This window comes from Zootoca vivipara, chromosome 17 (genome assembly GCF_963506605.1).
Source record: "Zootoca vivipara chromosome 17, rZooViv1.1, whole genome shotgun sequence".
Taxonomy (NCBI): Eukaryota; Metazoa; Chordata; class Lepidosauria; order Squamata; family Lacertidae; genus Zootoca; species Zootoca vivipara.
In genome coordinates, this window is record NC_083292.1 from 19,661,015 (window position 1) to 19,683,565 (window position 22,551).

Genomic DNA, 22,551 nt, shown 5'->3' on the forward strand with positions numbered 1-22,551 from the left:
GGGGGCCCGGACTATATTCCTATGCCCCACAAATAACCCAGAGATGCATTTTAAATAAAAGGACACATTCTACTCATGTAAAAACACGCTGATTCCCGGACTGTCAGCAGGCCGGATTTAGAAGGCGATTGGACCAGATCTGGCCCCTGGCCCTCAGTTTGCCTACCCATGACATAGATGCTTAGGAAAGCAACCCACAGGGTGGGCTTTTCTGCAGCAAAGGCCAGTGAGAAGAAAATCGAAATGGAATTTATAGAAGTGGTTGCAGGCTCAGCTGCCAAAGACACTTGCAAAGACTACTTGCCAGGCGGCTACCAAATACTCACTTCTTTAACCGCCACCGTCCCGTCCCCGTCCCCCACCAATACCCAACAGAAAGCCACTCAGACAATGCAGACCATTTACATAATTCTGGTTTTATTTTGCCTTTTGTAGAAAACACTTTCAGCTAATGATTTCCTGTTTTTTAAAAAAATGCACAAAAATAACTCCAGACCCATCAGTAATAACCTAGCACTGGGGGAGAAGGAAGGCAAGCCCCCACCTCCCCACCCAACCTGGACACACAACCCCCTGGGATGGGACTGTGCAGATGAGGTCGGCGATCAGAAATTATGGCCTCAAGTGCCACTGCATCACCCCATCCTGACGGATCTGTGTTGAAGGAATGAAAGGAAAGGAGGGAGGGGCCTCTCGTTGAGCCTTCTTAATAAACTGCAGTCTCCCAATTTTTTTTGCTTTGGCCAGGAATTAAATTGTTGCCCATGGGAGCCTTCAAGAACAGGGAAGGTTCAACCTCAGCCTGCAAAGGGGTTAGAGAGAAAATGAACAGTGGCAGGGGTTTTGCATTTCGGAACCAACCATTCCATGAACAGCACCGTATCAGTTGGGAGGCAGGGCCACAGGCAGCAACCAATGGGTGCTGCTCAGTCCCTTCTCTCTGGCCATTCAGGGTTCAGCTTTAATTCCATCAACTGGGGGAGGTTGTAGGTGAAGGACCAGGACAGCCTTCTGAAGAATGAGAGGGTGGACAATGGAAGTGACTAATGCCTTGGAAACAAGCTGCCCCAATTTCCAGGGCGTCACCGGCAGAGCTGGGCATCAGCTCAAGCCAATGCTCAAGGGCCCAAATGGCACACACGACGCAGCAAAAGCTAACACATTTCTGCAGCAGTTCCTTCTACAGTATAAAGAAAATTGGTCCAAAAGTGAATGGTGATTTCAGTACTCCCGATTCCAGCATGGAAAACCCTTTTGAGAATTTTGGTCAAGACAGCAAGGGAAGGTGAACTTGTTAGTTCTCTGACCTTCACAAAACTCAACAATGGATGCATAGAACAGGTCACCCGATTGCTTTGGCGTACAGGGCAGAAGACACTGGGGTAGGAGGGGAAGAGATCGGGCCCTCCAGGAGCAGAAGGATTTCCAGATCCACGTCAGGGCCACCAGCAGGCACCCGCAATGCTTGGGCAGTAGAAGGAAGAGTTTCATCAGCTGATGTGAGGAACCCAAAGGGAAGGGAAGAAGGCCCAGAGGGGGATGTTGGGAAGGGAATGTCAAAATGATAGAGAGCACACAGCTGCTCCCATGATCGAGGTTGGAATGCAGGTCCTGTAAGAGGCAAAGTCTCGACTGCAACCCTGATTGCGCGAATAAAGAGTGACAGGTGGCTAATAGGCCAAGAGAGCCAGGGAATGGATGCAAGTTCCATCCGCTGGAACAGAGAGGGCCACCATCAGCCAGCCAGCCTGGCTCCTGCCAATTCCCCACAGAACAGATACATTGCCAAAGCAATGATGTTGAGTGTGTAGCAGGAAATAAACCTGTATCTATACCTGCATGATCCTCACAGACCAAACCCTGCAGGTGCACAGCAAGGGCAGCGCCCCGCCCCATCCTGTGAAGACTTTGCAACAGAAGGCAGAACAGCAGCTTCTTGCTTTAGCCTTTCCCACGGGAGACACGAGAGGTGCACTTGTTGTGCCTCACCTCCGGGCCACCGGGGGGCACTGCTGCATACAGTTAAGATCAAGCTAGAGAGCCCCTGCAGTCCTACCTCACCTTGAGTGCAACAGCAGAAATCCTCAGAATCTCAGCTACCCACTCACCCCACCCATGGGTCGCTGGCTCCCTCTGGCTGCAGAGGCTACTAAGACAGGCGGCAGAGCAGGCCGGGTGGTGGTGGTGGTGTGGAGTTCAGCCACCCAGTTTACAGGTAAGTGTCCTCGCTCTCTTGAGAGCTGAGGCTCTCCTTGGACTGGTGGAGGAGAGAGGACTCTGGCTCCAGCAATGTCCGAGTCCCGTTTTCTTCGGGGATGGGGCCGTTGACCGGGGTGCTCTTCCCTTGGCCGCCTCTCTTGTTCCCCTTCAGCGGTTTGGTCTTGCGGCCCTTGGGTGAAAGTGTGGTGCCGGGGGGCAAGATGATGGAGGGCGAGGGCTCCAGGGCTTTGCGGGAGTAGGGCTCGGCGTCACTGATGGCCTTGGCACCGTGGAAGCGGGGAGGGGATTTGCACTGCAGCTCCCCGCGGGTCTCTTTCCACTTCTTCAGCTGGATCAGGTGCTCCCTCTCTATCTGACGCTCTGTCACTGGCAACTCTATGATCTAAAGGAGGACCAAACAATTAATACATCAATAGCCAGTTCATCCTTGGGCATCATGCCAGAAGATGGTACAGAACAGAGGAACCCAAAGTTTAAGGGTACAGTGGTACCTCGGGTTAAGAACTTAATTCGTTCTGGAGGTCCATTCTTAACCTGAGGTACCACTTTAGCTAATGGGGCTTCCAGCTGCTGCCGTGCCGCCATCACACAATTTCTGTTCTCATCCTGAAGCAAAGTTCTGTAAACCGAGGCACCACTGGTATTCTGTCCCCCTCCCCAAATATCCACCAGGTTCAGCTTCTTAAACGTGGAAATGCATCAATATCCACACCTTAACTTCCATTCAATAAAAACCAAACAAATGTTTACTTCTGCTCTCAAGACGCAAGCTGAATTTTGAAAGGTACCAAGTGCACAGGCTTACTCAAAAGATGAAAGAGTGCCTATCTTCTTGAACTGTCTGTGCCTTCTCTTAAGTTTCCAGAAGCGAGATCTCTGCCACACATTGCTCACCTCAGTGAGAGGGGGTTTCCTTCTGCCCTGGGAACACCTGGGACTGAAAACAGGGCCCACCTCCCTCCACCTCTCTTTAAGGAGGGAAGCTAAGGAAGAGCCTATTGCAAGTGGGGGACCCTAAACTTGAGTCCACCCCAGGGGCCGCATGTCAAAGTAGGTGTGGCCAATTATTTTTAATGGACAAATTTGGAGGGTCTGGAGTGGGGGGGGGGGCGTTCACGGCAATCTTTTCAAATTACAGTAGTCGGGTACCCATAGGAGCAGTCAGGTATAAATAAACTGGAGGGTGGAGTTTCAGGTCACAAAAGAACTATTGGGGATCCAGATTTGTCCCATGGTTACAAGGTTAGCTGCCCCTTGCCTAGGAGAGTCACTAATATACAAGTGACTAATCTTCGGGATACAACCCCCTGCAGAATACTGATTACACTTTGTGCTTCTTGAACAGTTAAGGCAAAAAGCAAGGGCTGCCTGTATAGCACAGCACAGTGGCAACCAGGAAAGACTCTACTTTGCCCTTTTGTAAACCAGTTATAAAAAGACTATTCCAGCAGAGGGCAATGTTGCCTTGAACACATCAACATCCCAACAGGAATAAAGTTTCCTTCTGCAGAGTACCCCATTGGTCTGCCTAGCCCATTATAGTGAGTTCTGGCTGGCAGCTTTTCCAAGGCTTCAGGCAAGACTCTAGAAGCAGGTGCGCACAGTGAGATTGAACCTTCAGGCATGCATGGGCTGTGTTTTATATTACTTTTACACACTCTGGGACCTTCTGCTGAACGAATCATAGAACCGGCAGAGTTGGGAGGGGCCACAAGGGCCATCTAGTCCAACCCCCCACAAGGCAGGAATCTTTCACCCGAACCCAAGACCCTGAGATTAAGGGGTCTCATGCTCTACCAGTTGAGCTATCTGTATGATATAAGCATACAACAAACAACAACAACAACAAGGTAGACTTGGATCTACCTGAACATCTTGGGGTGATCTGCAGTAGATCCATAAGGATTTCCAACTCTTGACTGTTTCAGCAGGAGCAAAACAAAAAACTAAACAACACGCCCATGTGACACAGAATTCTAGTTCACTAAGCTTGACAAAGAGTTCTGTGTAGCCTGGAAACACACACACTGCTTCAACTGACACAGCTTGTGGTATAGTCAAATCTGTTTTTTTTGGAAAGGGAAGTAGCAGTTCAAACGCAGCACATTTGCCGCGAATCTCAGGGAAATCCAGTTCTGGCTGCACTTCTCCAGAACCACAAGTTGGGCCTTTTTTGGGAACTCTGAGCTGGTGTGGCTGCCTACTGACTTGGGGGGGACTGTGGCAGCGATCAGTGCTATGAGCTGCACTGGGGGGAAAGTGACTCCTTCAGTCTGATCAGGTGACCAACTTACAGCAACGTGCAGTGAGGAAACCCATTGAACAGCCCCCACTCCCACCTTACCTCTTGCACAAGGAAAGTCTCCTGCATGATCTTGGGGTTCAGGGCCCTCAGCCGTTCCATTGTCTCATACTGCCCCTGACAGGACTTGAGCTTCTCAGAAGAGCCCAGGGTGTGCTTCAGCAGCACCAGACCCACTCGGAATATAATCTTGACTCCTGGAAAAGAAGAGCAGGCTGTCAAGTTAACTATCAATGGTGTGGAACAGTCATCAAGAGGCAGAATACAAGTCAACCTACCTGCCCCTCCCAATTCATTTAGAATACTTCTGTCCTGCTTTATAACCCTGAAAACAGGCATGTAGAAGTCTCAGTCCTGGGGGCCGAATAGGGCCACCCCCAGGCCTCTCCACCTGGGCTCTCAGGACTCGCCCCAGGGGCCACACACCCTCCCTAAGCCACATTGCCTTACAGATCCTGCTGCACCCCCTCCAGGTGCTGTTGCCTGGATGGGGGATGGAGAGGGGCGTCTGGAGAACTCTCTGACTTTGGTGTGTGTGCACTATACAAAGGTGAGACTTGCCCACTTTTGCCTCAGGCCCCGCCTGAGGTTGGACACAAGGAACTGCTGCCCTCAGGCTGAAAAATGGTTCCCCACCCCTGCCTCAGAGACAGAATTGGCCCAAGCTCTGTTACGCTGGTAAAAACTGGGCCAATCTAGGCTTGGTGGTCACCTTCCTCAGCAGGAAATGCCCAATACCACCTGATCAACACACGCTCAACATGCAGAGGGGTCTTCCACCTTCCCATTCTTCCTCAAGTCTGTTAAGTGAAAGGAAGTATGGCTTTACATTTAAGAGAAGAGCCATCAGTGTGGTGTAGTGGAAGGAAAGAGAGTGTTAGATTTTGAGCCAAAGGGTGTGGGTTGAAATCCCCCCCGTCCTCAGCTACAAAGTCTCTTGGTGATCTTGGATCTCTCTCACACACAGACCCCACAGTGTGGATACAAGGATCAAACATGCTGCATATTGCTGCCATCCAGATAGTACACAATCTGGGAATAAAGTTCTGGGATTCCTCAATATAAAGATGCATATATGCCAATTGCCAGCAGGAGGCAGCATTTCAGCACAAGTGGATTTTCCCAAAGTGGAAGATGAAAGTTTGGCATTGAGAATGCTGCTTGCCCCACATCTGCAGTTTTAGGAGACCCTCACGCTTATGTGACCTACCCAGATATGGGACAACCTTCCGGGGGCCACTTTCCAGAGCTAGGGAGGGCCAGGGGCAAAAATGGGAAGAGCCTGCTATATATAAAGTAGGACAAATTTGTTATCAAGGAACCTGGGAACAGTAGCCCGTTCCAGAAAGAAACTTTCTCCAGTGGGCTTAAAATACAGAGACAGGGAAGCTGTGGCCTTCCAAATGGTCGTGGACTCACATCAGCCCTGACCACTAGTGATGCTGGCTACTCCTGGAATCCAGTGATATCAGGGGGGTGGGGGGCACAGATCCCCCAGCCCGGGCATAAAAAGAGCCAGAGGCAGGAGGATGAGGTAGGATTATCCCTCACCCTAATGCAGCCAAGTGCGCCTCACCCCCTCCAGTTGGCAACGCGATTCAAGGGCCCCACCCAAGACGGTACCTTCGCAGAAAAACATGTCCCAGACACGCAGCACGGAGCTCCAGGGCAACGTCCTGGAGAAGGCGCACATGAACCACTCCGTCATGTACAGGATGGGGTCAATCTTCTGCTTGCTCAGATGCTTGTAGGCTACAGGGGAGACCTTGTGCAGGAGAGAGAAGAGGATCTCCCCATCCAGCTGGATGGCCTCCTGCACATGGAGAGAGAGGGGGGGGAGGGAACTTGGGTCAAAGGGATAAGAAAAGGCCTGGTTTGTCAAAGCACCACATGCTCCATTCCTGCTGGTCACACGAGTCCCTACTGGTCACATGACGGGTTGAAAGCAGAAAGAAAAGTAGGGAGATGCCTTATACCAAGTCAGGCCACTGGGCCCATGCTGCTCCGGGCTGTTTACACTGACTGGCAGCACCTCTCTGGCATTTCAGTCTCCCCCCCCCCTCCAGCCCCAGGGGATTGAACCAGGGACTGTCTGCTTGCAACAGCAATGCTCTACCACCGAGCATGCTTATGAGGAAAGGTTGAGGGAATTGGGTGTGGTTAGCCTAGGGAAAGAGAAGACTAAGACAGGCTTCCTCAACCTCGGCCTTCCAGATGTTTTTTGGCGTACAACTCCCATGATCCCTAGCTAGCAGGACCAGTGGTCAGGGATGATGAGAATTGTCTCAAAACATTTGGAGGGCCGAAGTTGAGGAAGCCTGGACTAAGAGGTGATACAACAGCTATCTTCAAATATCTGAAGGGCTGTCCTATAGAAGATGGGAGCTGGTTTTCTGCTGCTCCAGAGCAGAGGACCCAAACTAACGGATTCAAATGAAAAGAAAGGAGATTCCGACTAAACATTAGGAAGAACTTTCCGATGGTGAGAGATGTTTGGCAGTGGAACGGATTCCCTCACTCTCCTTCATAAGAGGTTTTTGAAGAGAGGTTGGGTGGCCCTCTGTCAGGGATTCTGTGCTTCCTGCATCGCAGAGGTCCGGACTAGATGACCCTTGCGGCCTCTTCCAACTCTACAATTATAATATTCTATGTCCCCATCCTCCTCCCTGCTGAATTCTACAAGGGGCAACACAGACTGAGGATCGACGAAGTCGCCAGGCAGTGTCAACCCTGTCCTCCCAAAAGGGGCATTCAGGATTGCTCCAATCACTCACCAGCTTCTCACTGTAGTAGCCAGGAAGGTACTTTTCGCAGATCTGCACAAGGCACCAGAACGCTTGCTGAGGGCAAAAAGCAAAAAGAAGGAAAGGCATCACTCTGCAGCACAGAACAGAGCTGATTGGAGCAACATAGCTCCAGAGTGCATTCAAAGTGGCCCCTGTGCAGACTGATTTAACACCCACCCCACCACTTTCCCCATTTCTGCAGACCCATGATGGGAGAAGCTGCAACAGGGAAAATTCTCCCTTCTGTTGCAACTATTCATAGCTGCTTCATGTACCCCACTCACTCCCAATGCTCCCAGAGAGGCAACATTGTAAGTGAGCAGCACACAGAGAGCAAGAAGCTGCAGCCATTGGGACAGAGCAGCTGCCCGGACATCTCCAGCTGTTTCAACCACATCGAAGCTGGGGTGTGTGTGTGTGGAATGCACAAGAAGAAGAGGAGTTTGGATTTGATATCCCGCTTTATCACTACCCGAAGGAGTCTCAAAGCGGCTAACATTCTCCTTTCCCTTCTTCCCCCACAACAGACACCCTGTGAGGTAGGTGGGGCTGAGAGACTTCAGAGAAGTGTGACTAGCCCAAGGGCACCCAGCAGCTGCATGTGGAGGAGCGGAGACACGAACCCGGCTCCCCAGATTACGAGTCTATCGCTCTTAACCACTACACCACACTGGCTCTTCGGCTTCTTCTGACAAGAGGCTTCTTCGGCTCACCATATGGAGCTGTGCCTGACATGCAACACCCTGTGTGGATAAGTCTAGCTAAAGATTCCCGGGAATTTGGGGTGCAAATGCAGGGCCATGGTTACTGGGCCCCAAATTGCTTTCAAAGCCAGATTCCAGATAAGAGAAGTGTGAAGTGCCACTGCAGGAAGAGCCACAAGGACCATGTCAGACCATACAGAGACCACCCCCCCCCTTTAGGCAAATTTAAACAGACAGCACAGGATGTGTATGGGGGCTGAAACACCTCCTCCCCCCAAGTGCTGGTGACCCAAACAAATTCAGAGTCCTTTGTGCCCATTTTGCACTTATTGGTTTTTAAAAGCCAAAAAAATCCAATTGCTGATCATGTGGTCCTTAAGAAAAAAAATGGGGCTGATGAGTCATTCTTGGCCTGTCAGGGGTCCAATGAGGGTCTGACCTGTGGAGCCAAAAAGGTTCCCTATCCCCGTCTTAGATAGGTTGAACTATGAGGGGAGAACTATGACTGGCACCTCAAGCTCCTTGGAGGTAAAGTTGGGATACAAACGTAAGAAATCAATCAGGGAACCTCTGTTCAAAGCAAGGCATCACCTACCTCCGCAGGCATGTGCATCAGCAAGACTGCAGCAATTGGGGCTTGGGCCTGGCAGTAACCTTCCTCCGGCCGATAGAGCGTGTAGGCCTTCAGTACCCGGGATAAGTCTTGCTGCCTGCAGGGAAAGAGCAACCCATACCACAGGCATGAGGACTAAGGGAATGCAAAGTCTGCCACTCATAAGTGGAGCCCCCAAGGACTCAAAATTGCATGCAAGCCAGGAGATGACAAACTTCAGCTTAAAGAATCCTGGGTTCAAATCTTGCCCGTGCTGCTGCAAACTTTAAGCAAACTTGGCACTGCCTCTTTGCTGCTGCACCACCCCAGCTGCCACACTGGGGAGGCCTATCTTGCAAGGTTGTTTTAAGGCAAGGGTAGGAAACCTGTGGCCCTCTGGATGTCACTGGACCACAACTCCCAGCATCTCTGACCATTGATCATGCTGGTTATGGAGAGACAGGAGCCCATGAACATCTGGAGGGCCACAGGCTCCCATGTCCTGTCCAAAGAAGGGTTGCTTTTATTGAAAGGGCTCTGAGTGGTTGAAAAGCGGTGTTAAAACCAAAACCAAAACGTCATGTTTGGCTACCTGAAAACAACCATGCTTGTGGTTTGCTTAGTAGAATTTCCATTCCCTTGGCAGAGCCTTGGAGATTAGCTAAGCTTGGAAGTTCTCAATGAAATTTCAAAGCGGTTCTCCTTGCCCCTCACCATGAGCTGAATTTCAGTTATCCAAAGAGGGAAGGACCCTAGCGATCAGAGTTGAGACTTTGGCCCCTTGCCCTTTTCCATTACTAGCAAAAGCAGGGAGACGGAGGTAAGAGTACAAAGTTGTAGAACTACAACCAATGTAATCACACCAAATCAAGATGCAAGCTTGCTTATTTGCCTGAGTCACGGAGGCAGCAGGATTCAGCTGCCCTTGGTGCCAAAAGGTAACCTGAAATACTGCACCAAATGCACACAGCCCTGTGAATATCCCTAACAATAATAAAACAAATTGATGGCAGCTGATGACTTCCATGGTCTGAAAGGAAAGTGAACTGCCTCTCTTTGCCCAAGGGTATTGTTTTCTTCCCACACCAGGCAACCCTCACACCCCAAAGATTTGTCAGGCATGCCCAGATCTGCATCTCTTTGTATGCCAGACATGCCCAGGTGGTCAAGGCAACCTGAATACCTGGCAGAGAGAACTTCCTTATAGTCACTGCCCTCTGCGATTCCACTTTCCTCAGCCCCTGCCAGCAAGATAAGAGGTTCAAGTGGGGTTGCCACAGAGATTTCAGACAATGCCAACAACGCAACGCTAGGCAACCTGCAACACACTCCTAAAGAAAAGCTGGGAAGCCTGCCCAACGCTGGGGTCACCAAGCCACTGGGAGGGGAAGGTGGGTGCCCATGTGCCTGCCTTGAACAAGAAGGATCAGCTGGTATTTGACAAGAGGAGAGACATTCTGGCTTACCCGTGTCCTCCACGAGCAACAAACATTTCGTGGAAGGGAAACTGCCTGTGGAGATCCCGCTCAATCACATCCAGCCACTTGGGGTCTCCTGGCGCCAAATCCAGCTCCTGGGGAACAGACAGAGTAACCACTTTGTGAGTTGTGAGACTGATAGAAAATGAGTTGTTGAGAGAGGGTTTCCCCCCAAGTATACAAGGCGATCTCCTTTGGACTGATGCTGCTAAAGATATACAGTGGTGCCTCGCTAGACGAATTTAATTCGTTCCACGGGTCTTTTCTTATACCGAAAAATTTGTCTAGCGAATCCCATAGGAATGCATTGATTTTTTTTTTTTTGGAATTTTCTTTTGCCCATAAGAACGCATTAATTGAATTTCAATGCATTCCTATGGGAAACCACGATTCGCTAGACGAATTTTTCATAAAACGAATTCGTCTAGCGAGGCAACCTCCACTAGAAAAAAACCTTTCTTTAAGCGGAAATTTCGTTAAGCATGGCATTCGTTAAGCGAGGCACCACTGTACCAAAGTGGATGCTTAGAGATCCTTGTGCAGGGGGAAATTAGTGGACTACCTAGCAACAGTAGAATGGGCAACGACAAGACAGACTCTCAAATGAGGGAGTGTTGACACTGTAGGTTAAAGGTGAGGACAACAAACACCACCTCCCTCCACGACTGAAGGAGGAGGAAATGTACAGCCCAATAAGAACATCAGAAGAGTCAGATGGATCAGGCCAATGGCCCCTCTAGTCCAGCCTCCTGTTCTCACAGCGGCTACCCCCAGATGTCTGTGGGAGACCCTCAAGCAGGACCTGAGCACCTTCCCCTGCTGTGGCTTCCAGGAAGCATTACTGCCTCCAACTATGGAGGCAGAGCATAGCCATTGATAGCTTTATCCTCTGTGATTTGACACTAGAGGGGTTGAGACAGAAAACACAGTATCCCTGAACTAGGGTGCACATGACAGGATCAGAGAAAGCTGCCTTACACCAGGTCAGTCCATTTGTCCATCAATGGCTATCAACCCTGATGGCTGTGTTTACCTCTTGATCTTTGCCTCTGCCCATGTTTGTTCTCATTTATATATGCAGGCACAATGCCACAGAGAAGGAACCCCCTTTTTGTTACTTGCGCTAGAGAAATTATTCAGCACCAAAACGACATGTTCAATTTCTTGTTAAGGGTGCAACGTCCAGAGACTTGGTTACATTTTAGCACCTTTTTGCAGACTTTGCCCTTTAAATGTGAGTTGCCTCATAGGATCAGAGCAGGGTCCGAATTACACACAATGTTAAATGCATCTTTACATTCCACCTAAGTCACATGGACTTTTCCATCTAAGCAACCGAGAAGTCAGCACATCACGCGGTAGCAGATGCCCTTGGAAAACACTGCACTGTAGGAATGGGGGCAGAGAGGTCGACTTATCCCGCTTCGAGAAACGCCTTACATCAAATTTCCCGGAATTCTGCTCCAACTTGACTTTGCCTCCAGAGAGGTACTGCCAGGCCCTACCCCGCAGTGATGGTGGGATCCCCTTCTGGCATCGCAGTCGGATCTGAAAAGGCAAAGGAGTTATTGCCAAGGTGTGAGAAAGCCATATACACAGCATGCAAGAATTGCACATGAACACAGAAAGCAGGGTCAGGCGTCCCAGTGCCTGATTGGGTTGCTTGTAGGATGAAACTTAGCAGAAGGCTGTGTGTTTAGTAGCTCACAGGCCTACAAAAGACTCCTCTCTTTTTACCATGAGCTCAAGGCTCCCCTTAAACATCTGTTTTATTGTGCGTTGACAATATTGGAAAGGTGACATGTGAACTCGTTCTCAATACTGCTTGCACTTACAAACACTCTGAGTTGGGCAGACTGCTTCATTTCCAACAGTGCACACCCTGTAGCTTCTTGCTAAAACCTTGTAACTTTTCATGCCACAAAAGTTCAGAGGGGGGGGGGGGTCACCTACTTTCATTGAGCTGCAGTGCACAAGAGAGCCCCTCCAGGCAGCAGTATTGCTGCAACGCTGTGGATGCACAGAACAGCTAATAAGCTAGAACAATGTGTGGGCGGTCCAGTATAAATTCACCATTAAACCACTATTATTGCATCAATGACATGCTGCAGAATACAACAACACCGCAACGCTGCAGGAACAGCTAGGGTGATAGCAGCAGAAGCAAAAGTGGTGCTGCCAACTAACTACACGCTGGCATATTTTATCCGTGCTGCTCTAAAACATGAATTTCTTTTTCCTACTTTTCTGTGTTTGTCATTTTATTTGGGATCTTTTTAAGTTGCTGTAAATGGCTTAAGAGATTTTCTTTGATATAGGAAGCAGTGTATATCAGGCATGTCCAACAGGTAGATCGTGATCTACCAGTAGATCACTGGACGTCTGCAGTAGATCACTGGTAGATCATTGGCTCCCCCCAAAGAAGTTGAACAACTGTGGCTCCCCTAAAAAAGCTCAACATTTTACCTTCTCCCTGAAAAAAACTCAACAACTTTGACCTGAACCCCCAAAAAGAGGGTAGATCACTGCCAGTTTTTAACTCTGAGTAGATCGCAGTATCTTGGGAGTTGGCCACCCCTGGTGTATATCAATCCCCTAAATCAAACACTATAGATTTGCATGGGGGTGGGAAGCTAAGGGGTTCCTTAGAAAAAATTCAAGGACCACTCCAGAACAGCAGAGCATGTTGGGATATGGATAGGAGGGGGAGGGGCTGTGAATGGGCAGAGAGAAAAGTCAACACGGGATGCAGTTGCTTTCATGGGAAGGCGCCAGAGATTAAACACTGGAAAGCATAAAGGAAATCTGAAGGTCTAGTGCAGACAGAGGAGTCAGCAGTCTAAGGCAGGGCCTGGCCACAAGAGTCCACATCCGTGAGAGCCAGTTGCAGATGGACCTTTCTCTCCCCCACCCCACCCAGCCCAGTGTCTGTGGGAAAGGCAGCTTGCACTGCTAGTGCCAAAGGCAACTTCGGATGCAAACTCCTATCTCCTGCCAGACTCTTTGGTGCTGGGGTGGAGGAGGAGCCAGGGAAAGCACAGGAGAATAAACGGACAGCCTCAATTCACAGGTGAAAGGGGGAAGCATTGAAAAGTTTGCAGTTGTCAGGGCCCCCAGAGGGAGCAAGGTTCAGCCCATTCTAGGAAAGAGCTTGAAAACACAGGCTGCAGAGCCGATGGGCTCCCTGTGGGGCTGGCACATTGACAGAGATAGTGCTGCCAGGAATTTGCAGTCACAAAGTGAAAGGCCTCCTCTGGGATGTGCCAGGTGCAAATTCAAAAGCTGACCTGGGGAAGTAGGCAGAACTTTCCAGAGCCAAGGAGGCTTCAGAGAACCACACAATCCCTTTAAACCCACCCAACCACCTCGTGCCCAAGTGGGGGCAGGCATGATTTGGCACCATTGATTCAGGTTGCAAAATCCAACCACCTTTTGTGCTGGTGAATACAAGTTAAATTGGGCACAAAATTAAGAGGGGAAATGTATTTTGGAATGGTACTTGCAAAATGCTTTTATTTATTCTGGTTCTCCCACCCAGCCACCAGTAACCAGGGAAGTTGGCCTGACAGGTGCCCCCAAGCTACTTACATTCTACCTCCTCTCTTCACTTAAGAGGGAAGTTGGGGGAAGGGGGGGGGCAGGACTGTGTTAGGGCATTGCTGTGCCCCATATGATGAAGCATGGTGTCTGTTTCAATAGTTCCTACAAAATCCTAAGCAGCATGGCTTTTTAGGACAAAAGTTCCTAGTCTTCACGGTTGCACGGAAAACCAGGGACATTACCGGATGAGCCTTTGGTATTGTGTAGAAGCTACCAGTTTGTGCCCTACACATTTTGGCAAGGCATGTCAGACACTGATCCAGTTCACCAATCTGATTATACTTCCTTTGGGGCTTCTATCTTTGTACACTCCCACCTTTGATCTTTCCAGAAAGGCGGGTGCGTGTGTGTGTGTGAGAGAAGTTGGGATGCACCTCCAAAAAATACAGCGGAGGGATTTTTGTGTAAGAAGTGATCAAAGTATTTTGGGTAAGAATGTTAAGATCCCTGCCGGATCAGGCCAATGGCCCATCCAGTCCAGCATCCTGTTCTCACAGTGGCCAACCAGATGCCTGTGCGTAACTATCAAGCAGGACCAAAGCACAACAGCACACTCCCATCCTCTGGTTTCCAGCAACTGCTATTCAGAAGCATTACTGCCACCAACTGTGGAGGCAAAGCGCAGGCATCGTGGCTAATAGCCATCGATAGCCCTCCTCTCTATGAATTTGTCCAATCCTCATGTAAAGCCATCCAAGCTGGTGGCCATCACTGTGGCAGTGAGTTCCATAGCTTTAACTCTGTGCTGTGTTGAGAAGGACTTCCTTTCATCAGTCCTGAATCTTCCAATAATCAGCTTCACTGGATGACCCCAAGTTCTGGTGTTACGAGAGAGGGAGGAAAAACTGCTTGGCACTCACTTTCTCTACACTGTTATAAGAATTTTGAGGTCATATCTATATATATATAATAATGGTTCATAAAACATGTACATGAATGTACAGAAACATGTCTGAAGCAGCACAGGAAGACAGGCCTTTCTGACACCATTTTGACTCTCTCTGACCAGGTGTTCCTCTGCAAGGAAGAAGGGGGGTGGGGGGAACCTTCTCATTGTCTCAGGAATTAAAGTGATAATCCCTGGCATCCTGATACCTGACTGCCAGACAAAAGGGTGTGATTAACTTGGCTGGGAAACAGGGAAATGTAAATATCTCTCAATTTTGTTGATTAGGTTTTGGGGGCAGGGGGCAGGGTCCAGGATGCTCAGATTACTGCCACCAGACCTCCCCTTTCATGATGTACCTATGATGAATCTAGGGAGGGGGGGTCTTGGGCTACACCCCTTCTGTGACATATGGATGATGCTTCTGGGGGGTGGGCTGAAACCAATTTCAAATTTCTTTTTAAGGGCAAGACATCTTTGTTTGGGGTTCCTTCCTTGTTCTCCTGTGTGAGAGGAAGGACCCTGTTGCAACAGCAAAAATAAAAGTGCCTTGCTTCGTACGTCCTGGTTTGGTCTCTGTCATTTGGTGGGCAGGAGACGCTTAAATTCGTCTGCTTGCCTGGATCCTTGAGCTCTCCCTGGGTCAAGATCCATTTCTCTGGGTTCATAGGAACCAGCTTAAATTTTACAACAACACCATACAAAACTGTATATTTCTCAGAGTGGGATTCTCTCCCTACTACTTCCCCCTTCATTTCTTTCCCCATTAAGTGAAGCCGAAAGCTTCGCAAAAGCGGACAACAACCTGCCAGAATTGTTATGGCTACTTTCGCTACCTTCCAAACTCTGGCTTACCCATATCAACCCCAACTTCCTAGTTCTTCTAGTTTAAGACTGCATGCTTAAAGCTGACTCTGATCACCCCCAAGGGAGCTTCGGCAGGGGGAGCTCTAAGCCTGTCCTATGCCACACACAGCAGGCTCAAAAGTGCCAGGGAGTGTCCCAAAATACACACACAGCAGTGCTATCCTGCTTGGTGACTTCACAGGCAGGAAGGAAACAGACAGGAGGAGCTCAACTGGATGCTGCTTGTTGAAAGCTCTGTCTCAACAGAGCTGAGCCAAGCTCCTCTCGATTAGGGAGGCAGATGGATTCCAGCTTTGCATGGGGGGGCAGGGCAGTGAGACAGAACAATTAAAAGGCCCAGCAGGACAAAGTATCCCTGGGAATTTCTGGGTACAGAGTCACTGATCTTGGCAGGGGCGGCAGGTTCTGTCTGCACAAAAGCAGAAGCTGTTATCATGGGATGAGCCGACAGTGTAAACAGGGGGGGAAAACGGGGATTCCCAGCCTGTGCATACAAGAGATTTGATGCAGGATAACAAGTCCTGTTGAGAGATCCCTGTCCACAAAGCCTGTATGTTTAAGCGACCCCCCCCCCAATGATGGGGTTGAGGAGGGAACGCTAAGACCAAGAATAAAAGGTTAAACAGGAAATGCTTGGCCTCACCATCAAGCCACAATTATTCCTACTGTTTTTTATTTTGCTTTGTTTTTTTAAAAAAATTCTTACTATTTGAGTCCGGAACAGAAAAAAAACTTGGAAGACCTAAGAAGCACCTTGGGGCCAAGCTCCGTCTGACAAGTATCTTGAATCACTGCAGGTTGCATTATGTCACAATGGATTTGTGGGGGTTTATCAATGAGTTTGCTTTACTTGGCCAAGCTGGTCAGCATACCGATTACTAGGGACTGCAGTCACTGCCATGGAAGTCAGTGAGGATTAGAGATGGCTCTATTTGGTCAGCAAACCACAATTTGGAAGTCATGCAAGTGAAGGCCTCAGACTCTCATTCTGCAAGCTAGAATTGTGAACCACAGTTTGATCAGTGGCTGGTTCATGAGGGTGAATAAAGTACTGCCCCATTAACCTCAGCCAGCCCTCACCAGCTCTGCCAGGGGGTGGCAAACCTTAGCTTCAGTGTAGTTCTCAGTAAGGGAGAGAATGCCATCAAAACCAGAATTAGTTGGCTCTGCTTGTCTTTGTCCCCGACTCCCTGCCTTCTACCCTACCAGCCACTGCAGTTTGAGCATGGCTCAGATGTTTAGGGTGAACTGTGGTTTGCGCTAAACAGAAAAAAAACAGAACCCCAGAATTGTAGAGTTGGAAGAGACTTCGAGGGTCATCTTGTTTAACCCCTTGCAATGCAGGAATCTCAACCAAATCATACATGGCAGACGCCATCAAATATCTGCTTAAAAACCTCCAAGGAAGGAGATCCACCACCTCTCATGGTAGTCTGTTCCACTATCAAACAGCTCTTACTGTCAGAACGTTCTTCCTGATGTTTTTCCTACAGTGCAAAGGGAATGTGAGGGTATGAGCTTTCAGTATGTCCCTGATCATGAGTGTTGTATCTGAACCGAACTTTGTATGAAGGACGGTATTTAAATTTAATAAACAACAACTACCTAGCAGGCAGGTCTTAAGCATTCTCTCCTCGTCCCCCTCTTTCATCCAACATATGGAGCTACCTAACAGGGGTGTTTTACAAATGAGATAATCAAATAGTGCTCTAGATGTGTCATGCATTAGTATTCCATATAGAGAATGGACAGGGGTGTGAGTTACCAATTCCAGCAGGGTTAGGAAGACTCTTGCACGCCCATGCAAGCACAAATCCAAATGTTATCATATTGGGATAAACTGACAGTATAAAGAAGCCCACAGTGGGTTAAGTACATCCTGGGATTCCCAGCCTGCTTAAACAAAAGCTTTGATTCAGGATAATAACACCTGCCAAGAGGCTGACTGGAAGCCTTTCCCAGCAATCTGTGGCAAGCTTTGCAGCATGGCCAAGTCAGATCAAAGCAGAAAGGGTTTTGCTGACACACAGAGGCAGGGCAACACAAGCCCTGAGCCCTCATCACAGAGACACATTTTGCATCAGGAAGCCTGCCTAGGGTAGAAGTATAGTTCAGGCCGCCTTGCCTGTTTGAGTGCTCTGTCTGCTCTCAATCAAGATGCTGGAATGCAAGAGGCAGAAAGGGAAAATTGTGCAAGGGCAAGGCAGTCTGATTCCCCTTCTGATGCATCACCATGATACACTGCCAAAAGCCCTTGATGTGGAAGATGTTATGGAATGCAGGATGATCTGCTGCTAAAACTGACCATCTGGGAAGGTGGAGCCCTCTCTCCTAACCTGGAGGACAGAAACAACACCCACCCCCACCCCCAAAAAATATGTGCACTGACTTTTGCATCATTCATGTGATTATCTCATGTTGCAAATTGTTTTGTTTTTTTAACATTCTGGCAAAGAAAGGAAGCAAAGAGCACAGGAAACAGAGGAAAGGTAAAGTCTGTAGGGAGTGGGTCACAGGATGTATCGCTCTGCCCAAGAGTGGCTCTACACATCTACTGTGGCTATAGCAGATGATAGTGTGGCAAAGGAATGTTCAGAAAGTGTTAAAGAACATGATGTGGCGAAAGAAAGAGGAAGAGGGCAGCAGCCATCACTCGACGCTTGACAGGCGACTCACCTTTTTGTGTTTCTTTGCCATCCACTTGTCCCAGTTGTTGAGCATATCTAGCCACTTGGACTCCCTCTGCCTCAGCACTTCCAATGGCACCTCCTCCAGCCTAGGAAGATGAAGGTAACAGGTCAATTTACCCATCTGAAGGTGATCAGTCTATCACAGGAGGGAGAAAGCTGTGGGCCTCCAGGTGTGGCTGGACTACAACTCCCAAAGCCCTCAGCTCTGCCTAAGACTGGCAATGAGAGGCAGCAGGTTCTGAACAGTGCATGTTGGGAACCTTTGGCCCCTCAAGTTGCTGAACTATACCGTCCATTGTCCTTGGTCTGTTGGCCTTGCTTGCCAGGGCAGATGTGAGTTCAGAAGCATCTAGAGCAGAGCTTTCCAAACTTTTCATGTTGGTGACATGCTTTTCAGACATGCATCATTTTGCCACACAGTAATTCACTTTTACTAGCAAATAGGAGGTTAAACTAACCCAGGGGTGAGCAAACTTTTTTAGCAGGGGGTGGCTACGTCCATGTACACACTGAACTCTTCTGCATCATAGTCCACGACCTCCTGCACTCCCATCACAAAGCAAGCACCCTCTCTCAACTGTAATCCATGAGTCACTCTGCCAATATGCAAACTGCAATATTATTAATATTAATATTAATAATATATTTACATGCCACCCATCTGACAGGGTTGCTACATTCTGCCAAATATTTAAGGCACACCCACCACAACAATGGGACTGCTATAATCATACTCCTCGCTCCCTAGGGATTCCTGGGAATTGTAGGCTGGAGCTCAGCTTGGGAATTCTCAGCAACCTCAAACCACAATTCCCAGAATTCCTTAGGGAAAGAAAACAGTTGAACCAATTGTAAGACGCTGCATTCAGCACCAGCTACAGTCCCTGGACCAACCCCAAGCGTAGCCTCGCTAGCCCCCCCCCCCAAGCACATGACAGTAATTGGCTTAGTATACATGGAAACCTGGGAGAAGGGGACTATATTATCTTGCACCTCAGGCAGCAAACAGTCTTGAGCCAGACCCAATAAACCCCGTCTGCGCAGCACAGGAGGGGGGGGTAGCAGTGCTGGGGCACCCCATAAGTGAGGAAAGCAACCACCAACACAGAACAGGCACCAGCTCCACAACTCCCTAGGTTCAGCAAGCACAACAAGTTACCATACAATCTGCAAATCAGGGTCAGGCAAAGTTTTCAGAAGTTGGGCCAGGGAATCGGGAGGCATGTTTTTTAATGGAAAAAAGGAAGTAGACAAGGCCAAACCATCCCGCCCACCTTGGAACTGAGCTGGCTGCTCCCACTTTCTCTGCCGGAAATATGCATTTATGGAATTTCTAATGCTGAAAAGCCAAAGCCCAGTCCACTCACTTCCTCCCCCCTCCAGGCCTCTTGCAATGCAAGAAGAGTAGCAGAAGGGAGAAGCCGGAACAGGCTGCAGTCAAAAGACTGGGCAGATAGGAGCGACAGCAATGCACAGAGAATGACTGGTGAAGGAAACCGAGCCCTAAACATCATGTCCAGCAGTTCACTGGCTTGCTTTAAGTAGGGCAAAACTCTGTCCCCAAGTAATACCCAATAGTGGTGTGTGTGACCCCAGCAGGATAAATCAGACCATTTTTTCCCAGGTCACAAAGTCAAAAATTAAGAGGATTTTTTGGCCGGGAGAATTTTGTACAGATCCTTTCAACTAGCAGGAGCTTTTTCCAAGAGCACAATAAGGCTTGGCAGTGGTGACCGAACTCAATGCACGTCCTGTCAATGCACTATGAAATGGGGAGGGGGGGATTTCAAGCACAGCATAGGAGCTGAACTCTCACCACTTTGTGGCTAACATGGGGCCCTCCAGATGTCAATGAACTTCAACTCGCATGAGCACCAGCCAGCAAGGCCAATAGTCAGTGATTATGGGAACTGTAGTCCGGCGAGGGCCAAATGCCACCCTTGGTAAGAAGAAAGAAGGTGGGGAGAAAAATCTTCTTGGGTCAATGCACAAGTGTGCCTGCCCATGATAAGTCTTAAGTCACCCTTTACAGAGAATCAGCCCTAAACCACAGGTGGAGAACCTTTTTCAGCCCAAGGGCCACATTCCCTCCTAGAAAACCTTCCAAGGGCCACAGGCCAATGGGGACAGAGCAAGCAATGCAAACTTTAGCTTAGTACAGCAGGCTAGTTCCCACACACATTCACACTTCCCTCTGCATCCAAGGAAGCAAGCAGAATCAGAGTTCAAGGACACAATCCAGCCAATCAAATGCATTTCAGTCAAATGCATTTCAGGTGTGAAGCAGAGGCAGTAAGTGGAGCAGCCTGGAAGGCCACCTTTTGTCCACAGGCTTGAGGTTCTCCACCAGCGCCCTAAACCTTCTCCAGGTGCTTATTTTAAAAACACATTATCCCCAGAACTGGAAGGGTTCCCCATCCCCATTACACAGTTTCAATCTAGATTTCATTCTGCACACCTGCAGATGCAAGACATAAGCCAAGGCCTGCCGATAAGCACAGCAATTGGGCAACAACAGTGCCTCGATGTATCAATAGGCGTAAGTCACCACCAAGGCCAGTTTCCCTTGTACAAGTCTCAACAAGCAGCCAATAACTGTACAATCAATAACTGTACAGTACATGGATTTATTTATTTATTACCCTTTTGAGTCCCTTGCATCCTCACAGTACTAGAAAATGTACATTTTAAACCCACTTACTCCAGCAAAGGCTTATGGTAGGCAACAGAACTAAATGCCAAGAATTCTTTGGCTGATTGTGCTGAGATTGTGCCAAAGCACCTGGGTTGTGTTTTTTTTTTGGGGGGGGGGGGAGAAGAGAGAACCAGCTCTGTGCCTGGCTTAAACTACATGCAATTCAGCTGTGGGCACTGGGCAGTAGGGAGCCTATAATGCACTCCAACACCTTCTGAGCCAAGCATGAAGGAAATGGGAACCATCCATTGCAAAAAGACTCAAACATTCTCCACAGATGGCCAGCATTGGAAGCTGCTTTACTAAGAGGTCCAGCACCATCTGGAGGGCCACAGGTTCCTCGTTCTTGGTGCAGGATAAACAGGCACTCTAATGTATTTGCCTCTTGAATCACTTGGCTGAGGCAGCGAGGCCTGCTCATGGGGAGGGGGGGGGGTAGAGAGGAGGAGGCTAGGGATCTTTTAATCCGATGCTTGGAATGGAACCAACTGCTTGTGCTTGAGGCTCTCAGGGCTGCCTAAACAGGCCTTTGTGTACCTCTGCGAACAGGCTAGACGATTCATCAGGAGTTCGGGGGGGCTGGACAAGGTCCCCTTTGTTTTCACATGGGGGCTGGAAAAAAGCCGGGATGCAGAACGGCCTCAAGAGGAAGTAAGTGCACAGCTCACTGCCAGCAGACACACCAGGTTGCCTCTCTGACGGCCTTCTGGTGCCACACACAGCAGAAATTGCCACCTAGGCACAGTTTGAGGCCCCGGTTCAAGTGTGCCAATGAACTCACATCAAGAACAGCCCACCAGGGCCAATCCTCTGAGTCTACAGTGATGCTAGGTGAAAGCACAGGAACATAGGATGCTGCCTTATACAGAGCCAGTACTGCCTACACTGGCTGGCAGCACCTATTTCAGAAAGTGTTTCAGAACGTGAATCTCTCCAAGACCTACCTGGAGATGCCAGGGATTGAACCTGGGACCATCTGCATTCAAGCTCTCCCACTGAGCTATGACCCTTGCCCAATCTTTCTAGGAGAGCTAGCACACAGGTGGTGAGACAGGGCTGTGTGCCAGCAGCAAAGTCAAATCAGTTCACATCTTCCTGGTGGGTTCTCTCTGGTGCCACCATTAACCACCTTTCGGTGGCGGGTAAAAAAAATTATCCCAGGTATTTGGGGAATTACTGAGGTTGTGCTTTCTATTAATGGCATGTTTTTGGTGTTGAAATCTTCCCTGTTCTTTCCATAGGTTATTGTATGGCTCTTATTGCAACAAACTGATCCCCCAGCCCCAATTTTATGCCAAGCTTTACACTCCTAAAATGTTTTAAGTTGCTCAGAGACTCTCATGCGCAAGCAACTAATAAACTGAATAAACATCAAACAAATGAGTGCCTCTGTCCAGTGGTTCCAGCACCACAGTCAGCAGATGGGGGCCCTAATGGAGCAGGACTGGCCACCACATTTTGGAGTAAGTGAAGCAATACATATTACCAACAAAAGAGGGAGGGTGGTGGTGGTGGTAAGGTAATTAGGCTCTGGATTTAATAGTTTAGCTGCATGACTACCTGTTACAGAATGGCCTAAGGCAAGTTGTTTTTTTCTCAGCCTCAATTGCACACACTCTCCACTGCAATGGAAGGAATAGTGACCTACCTTAAAGGGGCTGTTAAGGATCACCGACAAAGTCAGCAGAATCATGGTGTTACTATGACTGGAAAGGACACGCCCTGGCACAG

At 48.9% G+C, this 22,551-nt stretch overlaps 1 protein-coding gene across 2 annotated transcripts in view; it reads right to left on the minus strand.

Annotated features, from left to right (window-relative positions):
* Positions 1-396: 396 nt before the first annotated feature.
* The window catches only part of TBC1D10A (TBC1 domain family member 10A), a 39,011-nt gene continuing 16,856 nt past the window's right edge, over positions 397-22,551 (minus strand). For both annotated transcript variants that reach the window (XM_035098031.2, XM_035098030.2), the window contains exons 2-9: positions 18,112-18,211; positions 11,523-11,630; positions 10,071-10,177; positions 8,608-8,722; positions 7,297-7,362; positions 6,146-6,335; positions 4,565-4,719; positions 397-2,602 (exon numbers count right to left, since the gene is read on the minus strand). In XM_035098031.2, the coding sequence (XP_034953922.2) occupies positions 2,210-2,602; positions 4,565-4,719; positions 6,146-6,335; positions 7,297-7,362; positions 8,608-8,722; positions 10,071-10,177; positions 11,523-11,630; positions 18,112-18,211 (1,234 nt within the window). In that variant the 3' untranslated portion in view covers positions 397-2,209. The remainder of the gene's footprint in view (positions 2,603-4,564; positions 4,720-6,145; positions 6,336-7,296; positions 7,363-8,607; positions 8,723-10,070; positions 10,178-11,522; positions 11,631-18,111; positions 18,212-22,551) is intronic.